Raw genomic sequence first — 16,723 nt, 5'->3', positions numbered from 1 at the left:
ATATATATATATATATATATGTATATAAAACAATATTACAGCATTTTTAAAGAAATCATAATTTATAGTACAATATAAACATAATAAAATCTTTATTTATTATATACAATTTTTTATTTTGTTTAAACAATGTTGTTATTAATTGTTGTTATTAACTGAAAACTACAATTATTAAACATAATTTTCATTAATTGCAATAAAGCTGAAATAAAATATAAATATTAGATGAAGAACATAAACTTGGCCTGGCCGCTAACTGAAATAAAATAAAGTTTAAATTTTAAGTACTAAAGTAACTTAAACTAAAATGAAATAAAAGATCAAATTAAAAAACAAAACTAATCAAAATCACAAAAGCTCATAATGAAATGACTAAAACTAAATTTAAACTGAAAACTGAAAGTTTAAAAATAAAAGCTCATTTAAAATATTAATAAATACTATTGCTAGTACATAATACTAAAATAACACTGTTTAAACAATGCTTGGACATTTCTAATTGTACCGTTTTGTCATTTTTGACTTGAAAATGTGCAAAGTCTTTGCTATATCATGAGTCATGATGTCGCAACCAGCACATCAACACCACCCAACTGTCTTTAAAACAAAGTGTGTGTTTTCTCACTTACAGAGTTGAGTGTAGTCCTTCACAGGGCAGTGGTCACTCCAGTCTGAGTCGGCTGAGGAGCCATCGCAACGAATGCAGGTTTCCACTGAGCAGAGAAATGACCAGAGCAGAATAAGAACAACCTGGCTCAGTCAGTACGCCCCCTCTTTCTTAAACCTTTTTTTTCTTCCCAGCTTGGCTGATGGGTCTTCTCAGACACTGATGATGCAGATCTGCTTGTGCGCTACGCTTTTAATGTCATAACGTATCCAACAAAGTCTCTAGTCTTAATATTTGGGGGCCGAACGCGAGAAATATCCCTTTTCTGCAGTCAAGACTGACTGACCTTGATTCTGAATGATTCTGGATTATCGAGTCCTACAGCAGGAGGCAATTCTGGGAAGTGCACAAATTCTGCCAACTTTGACAATGGAAGGTGGCGTCTCGCATACAAGATCCAAAAAGCGGGTTGGCCTGGATTTGCCTGTAAAAACAAGCAGGTGTTCTTTTTCCCTTGTCTCCCGAATCTAATATGAAGTTAATCCCGTCATCTTCCAGTCAGGCAGTGTCTTAGCGCTCTCCAGAAGGATTTGGGATTAGGCCTTTCCTCCAGCACTGGTAAACAGCTCAACCAATCACACGTCCAAAATGGAGAGGTTCCAGGAACGGCTACATAAAACTGAGAAGGCTACAAAAGGGAATCTTAATGGAACAGCTCTTGATGGAAGATAGTAAACCCAGTTTTAGAAAACTAATGAATAGGGCTGGTTTGAAGGTCTTTCTTCCATGTTTCCTATTTTGAAGCCTCAGAAACGGAGAGCCAAGCCACCTGTGAAAACAAACAATCTCAGTGAACCGGTGCAGTTGAATGGTTTTCCCTCATACTACACGTGGAACACAACAAACACATGCATCTACTAAAGCATTAATCAAGACAATGGCAGCCAATTAATAAATCAATTATTATTAATATAAACGGGGTGGGCGATATAGCAAAAATATCACGTCACGATTCACGATTTTATCTTGATACTTTGTCATGTTGGTTTTACTATTTTGCTAGTTGTCTGAGCAGTACAGCCAAACTAATTTCCCTATTTTAAACCAAGCCTTACAAGGTAACAAAATATTAAAAAGAATGGCAGATATTTAGGCCAAAGTGGGTGAAGATAAAAATCTTTGTCATCATTTTATATTTGTTATTAAAAAACAAGAACAAAGATACACATTACAAATACACTTAATATACAAATAAAACAAAGTGCTTTGTTTTTCAGGTACAGTAGGTGTATTTAGCATTCAAGAAACTGAATGAACAAATATAAAAATAAAGCACTATATATACTTCACTGTATAAATTATACATTGATTCTTATTAAAACAACTGTATTAAAGTTCTTCAGTCAAGAGCAGTGAGTAATTTTACTCTTTGTGTTTTGTTGTTTTATTAACATTAAAGGGATAGTTCACCCAAAAAAAGTTTTGTAGAATGTGTATATATATTCATAATTATATATGATTTATATTATACATAAATATATATTACATGTGTGTGTGTATTTATATATACACTTAAATATACACAGTACACACACATATATTATGTAAACAAATCACGATTAATCTATTTGACAGCTCTAATGTTTCTATATTTTGAATGAATATTCATTAGATTTGCTAAATCTCAGTAATCATCTCAGTTGTACAGCTTATTTGCCTTTAAATTGGTCATCCCACACTATCGGTATTGGCATCAGCCATTGAAAATCTCACATTGGTCAAACACAAATTGTGAAACTGGATTTAAGCAACAGGCAAAAGACTGTAGATTTATGATATCCACTTTTGCCCATAAAAAAAATACATTAATATTTAAACAAAAATAATTACATTTAAAATAAAGTATATTGCATCGGAGACTGAAAGAATCACAACAATCAATGACTGTTTGAAAAATAAAAAGATGTTTAAATATACAGATATATTGCAAAAACAGCTACAAGCAAGGAAAGTGTTCAGTATGTTAAACTACAGCAGCCTGATCTCGCCCTGAAAGTCTTAAAGACCTCACCACGACTGCAGTAGAACTGTTTACCTACTTTCCAGATATATGCCTGAAATAATGGCCTCTTCTTGTGTGGGAAGGTTATCAGCACTGATATCAGAGCCTTTAAGCACATAGTTCATCATTAAACCCGCTTGTTGCCATAGACAAACAAACCCGCTGATGTCCACTGCAAGCCTATATCTGCACACATGGAGGCAAGTTACTCGTTTAACGCATTAGATCCGATCTAACACCACGACTGCAGTAGAACTGTTTACCTACTTTCCAGATATATGCCTGAAATAATGGCCTCTTCTTGTGTGGGAAGGTTATCAGCACTGATATCAGAGCCTTTAAGCACATAGTTCATCATTAAACCCGCTTGTTGCCATAGACAAACAAACCCACTGATGTCCACTGCAAGCCTATATCTGCACACATGGAGGCAAGTTACTCGTTTAACGCGTTAGATCCGATCTATGCCCCTCTAACTGACATTCCGGCTCAAGATCAGACATATATAAGAGTTTATCAGCTAGATCCGCAGGTTAGATCGGGTACTATGCGAGTGCAGCATGTAAATACCTTGGCTCTGGTCTATTCTTCAATACAAGCGCGCGATCAAGCTACAGAAAACACCTCTCTTGCGTTTAAAATCATTATACTGCACTTCTAGCGTTTTTTGAAACGGCTGACCTGTTAGTGGCATGGCTTTTAAACGAGAAAGCAGTCACGGGACATGAAATATTTACCCGTTATTTCCTCCTGAAAGACGTCTGTGATCCTATGCGAGAGCTTGAGAACGGAGCAGAGCATTGTGGGAAGTGAAGTTTTCTGCGGGCTGAGGCGCACTGGCTTCTAATTGGTTAGATTACTGTGGGGGTTAGTACATGTTAAACGGTGCAAATATACAATCCAGAAATGTATTGTTAATCCAGACCGGGGCTAGTTGTCACACCTTTAGTAAATACTTCTCAGTGTGCTTTTAATTTTTGAAAGTCAATTCTGTATAAACAGGTACATAAAATTAATATCTAGAAATCTAGAACAAGATATGTAGAAATGGAAAACCTTCTTTCAGCAGAGGGAAGGGCAGATATTTCTGTTTTATTTTATTGCCGCTGTCACTACAACGGAATTCAAATGAATGGATTCCTATGTTAGATGTTGCTGGACATATTTGGTAAAGACGCGCAAATTAGGCGGAGTTTAGTCGAGCAGTCAAGGCTGGGCTCATGAATATTAATAACGTAACTAGACGCTCGACCAGTAGAATTCGGCGGCGTCATCATCGCGCATCGAAAGCAGGAAGCGAAGAGTCGAGAACAGAGTGAACAGAAAAACTGCACATTTTGAGAGCACTGGGAATAATTTACGGCGTTTTTAAAACAAGCAAAAACAGTTTAGATTGTATTTAAACCCCGAAAGTTTTTTTTTATCTGAAAAACGGTGTGAAAGGTGAGTTGTATGTATGGTTGCCATGCAACTTCACCATAGTTACTGTTACAGCTCTATACACAGATGTTATGATGCCTGTATATGATGCTACACATAATGCAATATGTTTGTATGTATGTATTTTGCAAACACATTTCACATAATTCAGTTTCAACACTTTTTGTGGACGGACTTTATTTTTAAATGCATTTTCACATTGCAATACAGTTGCACAACTGTACCTGCAAATTCAGTAGCCCCAGTCATGTTGCAATAAAATATCTATTCTATATAGTTTCAGTTCTATTCTATCTCCACATGTAATGTGTTTTTATCGACATGTAGATGTCCCAGGACTCCTCTACGCTGAGGGAGGAAGGAAACAACCATTTTAAAGCAGGTGATGTGCAACAAGCTCTCAGCTGCTAAACCAAAGCTCTAAAGATCAGCGACTGTCAATCCGAGAGTGCAGTTCTGTACCGCAACCGAGCAGCATGCTATCTTAAACTTGGAAGACTTTACCAAAGCTGAGGCAGATGCCACCAAAGGTAAAAATGACATCTGGTGTTTCACCTTCATCACCAACATCATGTTCATCACTCTAACCGAGTCATGTTTCCCGTTCTCAAGCTTTGGACGTAGATCAAGGTGACGTCAAGGCCCGAATAAAGCTTTCCAGGACCTGCTTAGACAGCTAGGAGCACAGATCCAGCAGAAGGTGGGCTATGAATGGTGCCTGCAAAGGAGAGCATCACTATTACTATTTAGGATCTGAAAATGAAGTCATTTTTGTGTTTATATATAGGCAGCACAGCTCTCCTCCACAGTCTCACGAGTTCAACAGATGTTCAAACTCCTTCTGGACAGTTCAGCTCTGATTTCAGACAGACAGAAGGTGGGGAAGGCCACCTTTAAACTTATTATAACTGTTAACGTACAGTCTTTGAGATGTTCTCTGTGTGTCAGGCTGCTCAGAACCTGGTGGTGCTTTCACGGGAGGACGCAGGCGCTGAGCAGATCTTCAGGAATGATGGAGTCAAACTCCTCCAGAATCTTCTTGATTCCCAGCTGGAGGAACTGATCCTTTCTGCTCTCAGAACTCTGGTTGGCCTGTGCACCGGACACCAGTCAAGGGTGAGTAACTTCCCTTCACAGTCAAGCTTATTATTTTAACCCAAAGGTATCATATATGAAGCTTCTCAATTTATGCTTATTGTTTTGTTTGTAGACCATAGCCATTGTGAACGAGTTGTTTAAAAACCTTTTTATTTCAGCTAGTTGCCAAGGCTTAACTTAACTTGATGTACTAAATAAAAATGAATAGAAACTACATAGACATATATATATATATATATTTTTTTTTTTTTTAAACTACTAAAAATGACAAAAACACACAACAATATTACTAAAATTTCAACTAATATTAAAATGAAAATGGAAAATCGCTAAATAAACCCCATTTGGTGGATCAGGACCCCGAAACGAATCAGACAGATTTTGTGTCACCTTGAAGAGGTTTATTTTATGAAAATGACTGAATGCATGAATAAATAAAACTATAAATATATGAATCATCTAAATATCAGTGAAATAGTGATGAAATATTGATTTTGAGATTTTTGTTTTTATTGTATTATATGAGAAGAAACGGCGATATGTAAAATAATGATGTGAGAAACTTGCACAGCTATGCAATCGGTATTCTTGGGAAAGCAAAACTGAAAAATGCACTGCAGAATTCCACGATTAACCAATTAGAATCCAGTATTCCAGAATGCCCTGTAATATTTTTCTCTTTTTCTTTTTTTTTCATATTTCCTCCAGTCTGCAAACTTCAAAGTGTTTTTAAAACATAATATAAAACATAAAACTACAAGTATAATTGTAGGAAATTGCTTTAATGACATATTACATATTAATAACATATTATTGCCCTTTTGTTGGTTTCGATTGCTTCTATTGTCCTCATTTGTAATTAGCTTTGGATAAAAGCGTCTGCTAAATGACTAAATGTAAATGTAATAACACAAGGCGAAACATCCATTGATATTGGTGTCTTCTTGAGTCATAAATATGAAATATAATTGAAGCTGCATCAATTTTGAAAATGCTTTGTATGTATTGCAGAACCCTCCCGTGAGTTGCGTTCCATGTTGCATCATCTAATTGGCATGCTTCCTGCATCCAGCGTGTCTGGCGCCGGACGTGACAGCGCCATCAACCTGCTAGTCAAACAGGTGCCGCGAAAATCCTTGAAAAACCCAGACAACTCTCTCACCCTGTGGGTCATCGACCAGGGTACGTTTGACCGGCTTTGATCTGCTCTCATTTGAGATTTAGTAGACATGTGTAGACATCACTGATGTTAAAAATCCTTTGACACCTGAACAGGTCATTTGATATTTAGTTTTTTACTTTTCTTTAGGGCTGAAGAAGATTCTAGAAGTAGCAGGAACTGTACCCGAGGTTGAGGGTGGGCCGCCGCTCACAGACGACACTCCTATGAGCTGCTCCGTTCTACTTAATAAGCTTTATGATGACCTGAAGAGCGATAAAGAGAGGGAAAACTTCAACAAGCTCTGTGAGGAATATGTCCAGTAAGTTATACACAGGCAGAATTGTGAGAGACAATCTCAAAATTGTGAGGAGAAAGTCACAATTACCTTCCATAGTTATTGCATGGTAGAAAAACAGTTACATTTTGATTTTTTCTACAGGCATCACTTTGGCAGCTCAGATATGGAGAATACACTACGAGCAATACAGACGGTCTCTGTTCTGCTGCAGGGTCCCAGTGATGTGGGAAACCGCACCCTGGAGCTGAGCGGTATCGTGGATGCTGTCATTTCCCTTTGTGCGTCTGAAAACATCACTCACCAGCAGGTGGCAGTTGAGGCACTCATTCACGCCGCCGGCAAAGCCTATACAAGAGAGCGTCCTTCATCACAGCGTCCTTCATCACAGCCAATGGCGTGGCTCTGCTGAAAGACCTGTACAAGAAGAGCGAAAATGACCGTATACGTGTGCGAGCTCTGGTGGTGAGTGTTCAGACTCAAAGACATCTACATTTCGAGAGATGTATCTTTTGTTTTCCTGAATTCTGTATGTTTCCCATGTGTTTTGTAGGGGTTGTGCAAACTTGGCTCCGCTGGAGGCACAGATTTCAGCATGAAGCAGTTTGCAGAAGGTTCAACTCTCAAACTCGCCAAGCAGTGCAGGAAATAAGATTTGAGCTTTGCTAATAGCGTTGTAGTGATCAGTTTTGCGAGGGCAACCACTCATTTTCCCTCAGCAGTGTAAAGAATCTAGTTTAGACGCTCCTGCCCTTTAAGACAAGGGTTTTCATACTGATGTCAGGGGGCTGAGGAAAAAAAGTTTTTTTAGGAGATCTCAAAGTTAACATATTAACTTCAGATATTCATATGTTTAAAGAAATAATGAAACTACACACATTATTTACACATCAAAATATATCGTATCGTATCACAACATATTTTAAGACGGAGGTCTCTCAGAAGGGGATCATCATATTTGGGGAGTTTTAATTAATCAAAGACTAAGAATCTGCTCATGTTCAGCTGTTATTCATATGCAGTACCAGTAGCATTTAAACCTATGCAGCTGTCTTCATTTTACCCTTTTAATTTTTTTGCAGCTGCAGCAAAAGCAATTTTTGAATGGTTGTGCATATGTAAAACAGACTCCTTTAGAGAAGCAGAACGATCTATAATTGCAAAGGTGTTCGTGCAGGTGGCCTTCAGCTGTCTCTCTTTCCCAGGTGGCTCTGCAACGAAGCTCTTCCCCCAACATCCCAGCGATGGGCTATCGAGGGTCTGGCCTACCTCACACTGGACGCCGATGTGAAAGAGGACCTGGTGGAGGATAAGAAAGCCCTTCAGGCCATGTTTGAGCTGGCTAAGGTATTGCCTTTCCCACTGTTCCCACCTTTCCCACATGCTAATCACTGGCATCTATGCATCTCCCTCATGTTCTCATTTTCTTTGCAGTCTGAAGACAAAACAGTGTTATATGCTGTTGGTCGACACTGGTTAACTGCACCAACAGCTATGACGTTGAGAAGCCAGACCCTCAGATGGTGCAACTAGCTAAATATGCTAAACAGCACGTACCTGAGGAGCATCCAAAGGTAATTATCACAAATCTGATGAACATGTTCACAGAAAATTAACATGCTGTTTATGTAATCATTTAAAACCCATATCACTTTTTATTTTCTGAAAAACACAAAAGATGATGTTTAGTAGAGTGTTCACGCTGCTCTTTTCCATCTAATGAAAGCATAGAGTGAACAGGGGCCATCAAGCTCCAAAAATCACAAGAAATGTAGTCCATACGACCTATTTGCAATATTCCATGTCTTCTGAAGCCATACTTTAGTTTAGAGTGCAAACAGACCAAATATTAAATAATTAATTGCTCTTTTCTATCCTTTTGTTATAGAAAAAAGAAAATCACAGGGATTTTGAAACAACACGAGGGTGAATAAATGGCCAAATGTTTATACTACACTGACTACAGTAATGTCTCATCATGTTTTCATGTAGGATGCCCAATCGTTTGTAGAGAAGAGGGTGGTGAAGCTCTTGGAGGCCGGGGTGGTGTCAGCGTTGGTTTGTATGGTGAAACAAGAGAGTCCTGCCCTCACAGAGGCCTGCAGAGAGTGTATCGCCAGGTCTGCTTTCAGTTTGATCATGTCTAGAAATATTCTGTCCACTATGAAGCACACTCAATTTGAAAAATTCTGGCCAAATTCAAAGGCTGCCACTGTAAAAGTAATTTATTTGCACTCCAGTTTTGGCCCTTTCCCACTGCTGGCACCACTACTGTCTCAAATTCCGATTAAGCCTTGGATCAATTTGTTCCATCAGGGGAGATTGTTTGAAAATGGATTTCAGTGTGCAGAATGGTTATTCTCCATCCAAGGAAATGGCCCCTTTATCAGATTAAATAAGCATCTCTTTTCCTCTTCCTGACAGGGTGATTTTGGCTCTTGTGGAGAGACAGGAGGACAGAGGGTTAGTTGTGGCACAAGGAGGAGGAAAAGTAAGTATATTCTGTCATCTCGTCTGTTGAGTACACCATTATGTTAATATACACTACCATTCAAACGTTTGTGGTCGGTAAGATTATTTAATGGTTTTGAAAGAAGTCTCTTACGCTCACCAAGACTGCATTTATTTGATCAAAATACAGTAAAAACTAATATTGTGAAATATTATTACAATTTAAAATAACTTTTCCATTTTAATACATAAATGTAATTTATTTTCAGTAAATTTTCAGTCTTCATACTAACTGGGACTTGTCACAGCATTTATATATTGTTGCTCTTTTGTTAGTTTGATTGCTTCTATTGTCATCGTTTGTTAGTCGCATTGGATAAAAGCGTCTGCTAAATGTCTTAAGTGTCAGTTTTGATCATTTTAATGCATCCTTGCTGTTTCTTTCAAAAAATCAGAAACCTTAATGACACCAAACTTTTCAACGATAGCATGTGACAGTTTTCTTACTTGCTTGATGCAGGCCTTGCTACCACTAGTTTCTGAGAGCACAGATAAGGGTAAAATCAAAGCAGCGCAAGCTCTGGCCAAGATCACCATCACATCCAACCCTGAGATTGCATTTCCAGGTGAGAGGGTATGGCAGCACCTTATTTCACCCTTCTCACTGATTGCAATCAGGAATTAAATGTCTAATGTCATGATTTGTGTGATTGTGTAGGTCTATGAGGTGGTGAGACCCTTGGTCAGTCTTTTGGCGCTTGACTGCACGATGCTGCAGAACTTTGAGGCTCTGATGGCCCTCACACCAACCTGGCTGGAATCAGTGAGAAACTCAGGTTAGCTAGCACCAACTAAAACATATTTAATCATGAATTTCACGCAATACTTCACCCAAAAATGAAAATTGGCTAAAAATGTACTAAACCCCAGGCCATCCAAGATGTAGATGAGTTTGTTTTATCATTGCATCACTTGCTCACCTATGGATTCTCTGCAGTGAATGGGTGCCGTCAGAATGAGAGTCCAAACAGCTGATAAAAACATCACAATAATCCACACCACTCCAGTCCATCAGTTAATGTCTTGTGAAGTGAAAAGCTGCATGTTTGTAAGAAACAAATCCATCAAGACATGTTTAACTTAAAACCGTTGCTTCTGGCTAAAATATGAGTCCTCTATCCATAATATTGCTTTCTCCACTGAATTTAAATGGAAACTGCCATAATGATGGATTTGTTTATTACAAGCACACCGCTTTTCGCTTCACAAGATGTTAGTTGATGGACTGGAGTGGTGTGGATTATTGTGATGTTTTTATCAGCTGTTTGGACTCTCATTCTGACGGCACCCATTCACTGCAGAGGATCCATTGATGAGCAAGTGATGTAATGCTACATTTCTCCAAATCAGTTCTGATGAAGAAACAAACTCATCTATATCTTGGAAGACCAGAGAGTGAGTGAATTTTCAGCAAAGTTTCATTTTAGGTGAACTATTACATTATGCCACAGAACAACCCAACCATCAAAACCACATTTCAATCCCACAGGCAGAAGATCATTAAGGAGAAAGCCGTACCTAAAATAGAGGGCTACATGTTTGAGGATCACGACATGGTCCGTGCTGCTGCCACGGAGTGTATGTGCAATCTTGCCTTAAACACTGAGGTTCGTCACATGACAGTATGCCGTTTTAGACCTGATTTTGCTCTAAATCCTTTCTGAAAAAGAATGCTTTAGTGGTTTTCTTTGATGCATCAGGTGCAGAAGTCTTACCTGGCTACGGACAGTGACCGTCTCAAGTTGCTGGTGCTCTACAGTGGTGAAGATGATGAGCGACTGAGGAAGGCCGCGTCAGGCACGCTGGCCGTGCTGACCGGAGAGATGCCCGAGCTGTGTACATGTATTCCTGGCACAGTGAGTACCCATTTGAGTCTTACAAGATTAAGAAATTCTCACATTCTTTATCTCAGTCTGCTTACTTTTCTGTAGACAAGCCAGTGGCTGGAGATCTTCCAGGCTCTGCTGCTCAGCGAAAATCAGGACCTGCGGCATCGTGGCGTGGTTATCGTAATGAACCTCATGCAGGCCAACAAAAGTCTAGCTGAGAAACTGATGGAGAGTGAGGCGGGGGGGCCGCGGGGGTTTTGAGCCTTATGTCCGCTATGAATAAAAACGTAGCACACATTTCATACTGTCTACAGAGACCAAATATTTATCCACTTCCATTCCATTATGTGCACTCATTTTATTTTACATGCACATTCCAAGATATACGATTATTCATTCCCCTTAGATGTGTGATGAGCACACATTGAAAGTATTGATCTGATGTTATTTATGCCTTGGCACATTTCTTTGTTATCACCTCACCATGTATATTCAGGTCTTAATTGTTGAATGTGAAATTATGTATTCTGATTTTATATAAACACTAGTTTTGTTTCAAGTTTGGTGGTCTTGTTTTTATTCTTGTTTTTTTTTTGTTTTTTTGCAACTACCAAGCATTAAAAAAAAATTATATATATTTTTTTTTTATTGCCTTTGCCTCTTACATGAGAATTGGTGTGCATGTTTCAAATGTTTTTCTAGTGAAGTTTTGTTCATATATTACACCTACTATTTCATTTTTCATAATAGGTGAAATCCTTAATTTTTAAATTTTGTGATATTGCTGATAATTGAGAGGGGTTTCTAAAAATATTTTTTCTTTTTTTCCCCTCCTTATAAGGGCAAAAACGATTTACATAAAACATTTTATGAAATATTTTGTTGAATAAAGAAAAAACATTTTCACTTATAACTGCTTATTAAAAAATGAAAAACCTGACATTTACAGTGTTAACTTTTGATGTAATATGCAAATATGTTCATATTTAACAATGATTATCTGCATACACTACAGTTCAAAAGATTGAGGTTCTTAACATTTTTTTATGTTTTTTTGTAAGTCATATTTACTAAGGCAGAATTCATTTGATAAATACAGCAAACACAGGAAAATTCTGATATATTTTTGCAATTTAAAGTATTACTGTTTGAATATATTTTAAAATGAATTTGCTGAATTTTCTGCATCATTACTCCAGTCTCACGCCGTCAAAAATAATTCTAATATGCTGATTTTCTGCTCAAGAAATATCAATTTAAACTTATTATTATTAATGTTGATGAAAACAGTTCTGTTTAATATTTTTGTGATAACTGTGTTTTCGGGATTCTTTAATGAACAGAGTTCGTTTTTATTTGAAATAGAATAGAATATAATTGTTGTAACATTATAAAGGTCTTTATTGTCACTCTTGATTACTTTAATGCGTGCTTGCTTAATAAAGATAATTAAAAAAAACTGACCTAAACATTCGAAGGGCAGTGTATATTACAAATTAAAACGGATAAAGCGAAACAAAAATAGAACTACAAATCTCGTTGAAACAAACGGCACGAGCGCTCTCACTTTCCATAGAATCCAATCGCACATCACATGACCCTCCGTGACCAATCAGACACGTTCAATGCAGGCATGAGCTGCAGTATCATTCACGTACACGTTGGCGTTATTTGAATGGGAAAACAGTGTGTATATAATGTAACAATGGTTGATTCAACCGTTTTCACCTACACTAACAAGGACTTTATAAATGATGTTTGTTCTGGCCAGCAGACCAGGTCGAGATTTGACATCGCGCTGCGGTCCCGATGGACTGAGAAGAGGAACGCCGGACTGTTCCGGTACCATCTGGACGATCTGGAGACGCGCATCCTCCCTGGTCCGTGTAGCTACATCGCTCAGCTGAACATCATGAGGGGCATCGAGAGACGAAAACCTCAGGAGATCCTGAGCGTCCGGCAGAACTTTGACCCGAAGCAGTTCAATTTCAACAAGATCAACCCAAAAGAGCTGCTGTTTGAATTACTGAAAGAAAGCGAAAGCTCGTGTGAAGCCAGGTGCCATCGAAATGGTTCAAAAAGGAAGTGCAAAGTCATAATAAACGTAAGTCCGTTAGAATTCGGTCACTGTTTGCTCGTACCAGAACCGGACAGGTGTCACCCTCAGATACTGACACCTTTGGCGGTCCAGACGGGGATAGAAACGGTTCTGCTGAGCGCTGATTCGGGATTCAGAGTTGGTTTCAACAGCCTGGGTGGTTTTGCTTCAGTCAACCATCTCCATCTTCATGGCTACTACCTAAACCACCAACTGAGGATTGAAACCTCCCCAGCAGAACCGATCCTGCCTAAAAAAAACTTGTATCGCCTTCTGGACTTCCCAGTAGGCTTTCTGTTCTACACCCAGGGTTCAAACCTGGATTTGACAGTCAGTGCAGTTTGCAGTCTCACTGATACTATGGTTGATAGGAACATTGCACACAACATCTTCATCACCCGAGGTTGCCCTCCACAGAGGGAGCGTGACCCGTCTTCTTCCCGAAACGGGGTGAGGGTTATCGTATGGCCCCGGCTGTCCTGTTTTGGGGCCAAAGAAGAGTCTGCCTTCGACGTTGCCCTGTGTGAGCTCGCCGGACACCTTCCCTTCAAAAACAGAGAAGACTATGAGACAGTCACTGAGGACAGAGTCCAAGACATCATCCGGAAATATCTGCTGCCCCAAGAAGAGTTCAGTGGATTGCAAAAGCATGTCATGAAATGTTTATAGATGGCACTTTAAAGTATATATTTTTTAATTTATTTCTCTTGAGGTTACAAATGAAGTAAATTTCATTATATATATATATATATATATGTAAATATATATAGTTAAAAATACATAATTGTATTTAATATGTGGTGTAAAAATTGTATGAATTTTTTTATTTAATATATATGTTGTGCAAAATATTTTACATATGTTATGTGGTGAAAAAATAGCATTTTATTTAAAAAATACAATTATATTATATCTACTGTTGTTTTAAAAAATATGACAACAATACAGAAAATTGTGTGCTGTTACATGACCTTGTCACTTTGCATGTTTACTTTAATGACAGACATCCTGTTTTTTGGCAATAAAAATATATATTTTGCCTTGTTGAATGTCTTAACATTCGACAGTTAGATCAAATAATGAGTCAAAAAGAATGCATCACACTGAAAAAGGAAAGTACGGTGGCCGTGAAGTGCAAAGCAAATCACAATTCTGATGACTTGTTATTTTGTTTTCGGATTTGTCGTTGTGTTTTCTGATTTGTTAATTTGTTTTCGGATTTGTCTTTGTGTTTTCTGACTTGTTATTTTGTTTTCGAATTTGTCATTGTGTTTTCTGACTTGTTATAATGTTTTCTGAATTGTTGTTGTGCTTTCTGAATTGTTATTTTGTTTTTTAGACTTGCATTTGCGTTTGTAATTTGTTATTTTGTTTTCAGAATTGTGATTTGCTTTGCACTTCACGGCCACCGTAGGAAAGTCAGGTCAAGTGCATTGCATTGTGGGATATAGTATCTCCGGCAGTAAACTGTGTTGGATGCTGTATTTTATCACAGAAGTTGTATGCTTGCATAGACTCAATACTTGAAATCCTTCTCTATAGCTCCCTCTAGTGGCCTGTGGGGGTGAAACGCGGTTAAAATACCACATTGGGAAAAGTGATCATTTGATTTTGGGAATAAAATACGCAATTACAAACATTTGTTTAGTAGGCTACATTAATGTTTCATGAATTAAATGGTTTCATACAGTTGAAACTCAGTTATTCAATACTTAATTGACTGAATTATAAAATCGCATCTAAATTAATCCATTTGCTGTGTTTCAGGGCTTTAAACATGATTTCTGATTATATCACGGTTCCATTACACAATGTTCCAGCCCAAACAAACAGCCTGACGTCTGAACTGTGTATAACTGCAGCATTTCGGTAAGTGGACACTGTTAGCCTGAACCAGTTCTTGATCAGATCGTGATAAACAAGGCAGATTCTGCTATACCTCTGACTGAAATGTACGCCTGTGGTTTTCTGAGTGTGCCTTTGTACCCTGACTGTCCTGTTTACAGCTAAATCAAAAATCAAAATCAAAACCACACGCCTGAGAGCATCCAGGCCAGACAACTTAAAACCATCCTGGCGTCGTTTAAACGCTCTCTGTGGCCTCCAATACCTATTAATTCCAGGTGATGGTTGCTGTAACTAACACTAAACCGGTCTGAGGAGACCTGTGTCATCTGTTTCACACCACAACAAGAACCCTGCTGTGTATCATGTGTATGAATCCTTTTATCTGCCATCTAACCCCACAGACACTCTTGAGGGCGTCTAGATGATACATTTGCCTTTTAACTTTACTGAACTTCATACTCATACTCTTCCAAATAAATCAGTAGCAACAATCCTTCAGCCAGTGGGTAACCCGAACGTCCACTGAGTGACGCCTGCAGACAGAAGAACGTTACCAGAGCGTGACTGATAACATTTACATTGCACATGTAAGTACACCACGTACCAGATACTGTACTCAAAACTGGTGGAGGTTTAAACCCTCCAGCAAAAGCTTCAAAATAAACGGTCTGGATCTAATGGGGGACATATATGTCAGTCTCTAGGCAGGTTGGGCTGCAGCAGTTCTTACAGACCAGCAGATATGAGCTTTAACCTCTGTCACAGACACCCATGAAGCCTTTGCCATCCTCCTACACGTCCATATTTGGTGACATAATGAACAAACGGAACATTTGACAACCATGGTAAGCCCACAAGTGCACATCAAGTGTGCCATTCGGGGGCAATGTCATATACTCAATGGAGATGGGAAATTGTGCGTTTAAGCATGTGTCCCTTATCTAAAAATACTCTGAGCCTCAGGAATTACACCTTCACATAACCACTGCAGAGCTCTCAGTCTTCACAATTAATTACAAGGGGAAACAGTGAAAATTAATGGCCTCATGCATGCATCTGTAAGATCAATGAGTAACGAGTCAATGCCTGGAGAAAGAGAAAGGTTAATAAGCATAACTGTACCATACATGCACATTGTGCAAATGAGTGCATTACGTGCCAATGACGAAACTGGTGAAAGTTTAAAAATGCTCCACAAATTAGCAAAAATTGAAAATCAAATAAATCAGCCCAGATTTATCCTCCTGGCCCAGACCCAGCTACAATTACAAGAAAAATCCCATAAAAACAAAATTGTCATAGGCTTACATGTTGTGTATGAGGAGATAGGCCTATTTGCAGTGCCGGCCCGTCCAACAGGCGGTACAGGCGGTCGCCTGGGGCCCCCGCCTTAAGGGGAGGGCCCCAGGACCGCGAGGTTGTCAATTAAAGGGGTCATATGACGTTGCTAAAAAGAACATTATTTGTTTTACTTTTTTATTTAGATGGGACAGTAGGTGGACAGGACGTGAAGTGGGTGAGAGAGAGAGGGGGGTGGGATCGGGAAAGGTCCACGAGCCGGGACTCGAACTCGGGACGCCCGAAGCACAAAGGCGCAACATGTCGGCCGACCATAAAGGCTATTTCTAAAAAAAAAACTAAAAAAAAAGGGATCAATTCCGACTTTGCTATGATAATCTGGCGCTTCTGAATCAGCGACTGTAAGTATGTTTTGTTATTAGTTTAAGTATTTGCTACTGACTGTTCAAATGCGGAGTTTTGCGCAGCGCAGAG

The 16,723-nt window shown here is 38.6% G+C and overlaps 2 protein-coding genes and 1 pseudogene across 6 annotated transcripts in view; 2 read left to right on the top strand and 1 right to left on the bottom strand.

Moving 5' to 3' along the window:
- The window catches only part of LOC107750719 (alpha-mannosidase 2x-like), a 27,885-nt gene extending 26,454 nt beyond the window's left edge, over nucleotides 1–1,431 (bottom strand). For all 5 annotated transcript variants that reach the window (XM_016566231.1, XM_016566232.1, XM_016566234.1 and 2 more), the window contains exon 1: nucleotides 630–1,431. The gene's annotated coding sequence lies outside the window, so the exon portion shown is untranslated. The remainder of the gene's footprint in view (nucleotides 1–629) is intronic.
- A 3,005-nt stretch (nucleotides 1,432–4,436) lies between these two features.
- LOC107750728 (protein unc-45 homolog A-like) lies at nucleotides 4,437–11,541 on the top strand (annotated as a pseudogene).
- A 1,116-nt stretch (nucleotides 11,542–12,657) lies between these two features.
- LOC107750735 (GDP-D-glucose phosphorylase 1-like) lies at nucleotides 12,658–13,772 on the top strand. Its single transcript, XM_016566250.1, has one exon. It carries the CDS (start codon nucleotides 12,680–12,682, stop codon nucleotides 13,769–13,771), a length of 1,092 nt encoding a protein of 363 aa, XP_016421736.1. The 5' UTR covers nucleotides 12,658–12,679; the 3' UTR covers nucleotide 13,772.
- Nucleotides 13,773–16,723: the final 2,951 nt, after the last annotated feature.

The sequence above is a fragment of the Sinocyclocheilus rhinocerous genome, unplaced genomic scaffold, assembly GCF_001515625.1.
Source record: "Sinocyclocheilus rhinocerous isolate Xijiao unplaced genomic scaffold, SAMN03320098_v1.1 scaffold1143, whole genome shotgun sequence".
In the NCBI taxonomy this organism is placed as follows: Eukaryota; Metazoa; Chordata; class Actinopteri; order Cypriniformes; family Cyprinidae; genus Sinocyclocheilus; species Sinocyclocheilus rhinocerous.
Note: the sequence above shows the minus strand (reverse complement) of the source record. Positions and strands in the feature narration are given on the sequence as shown.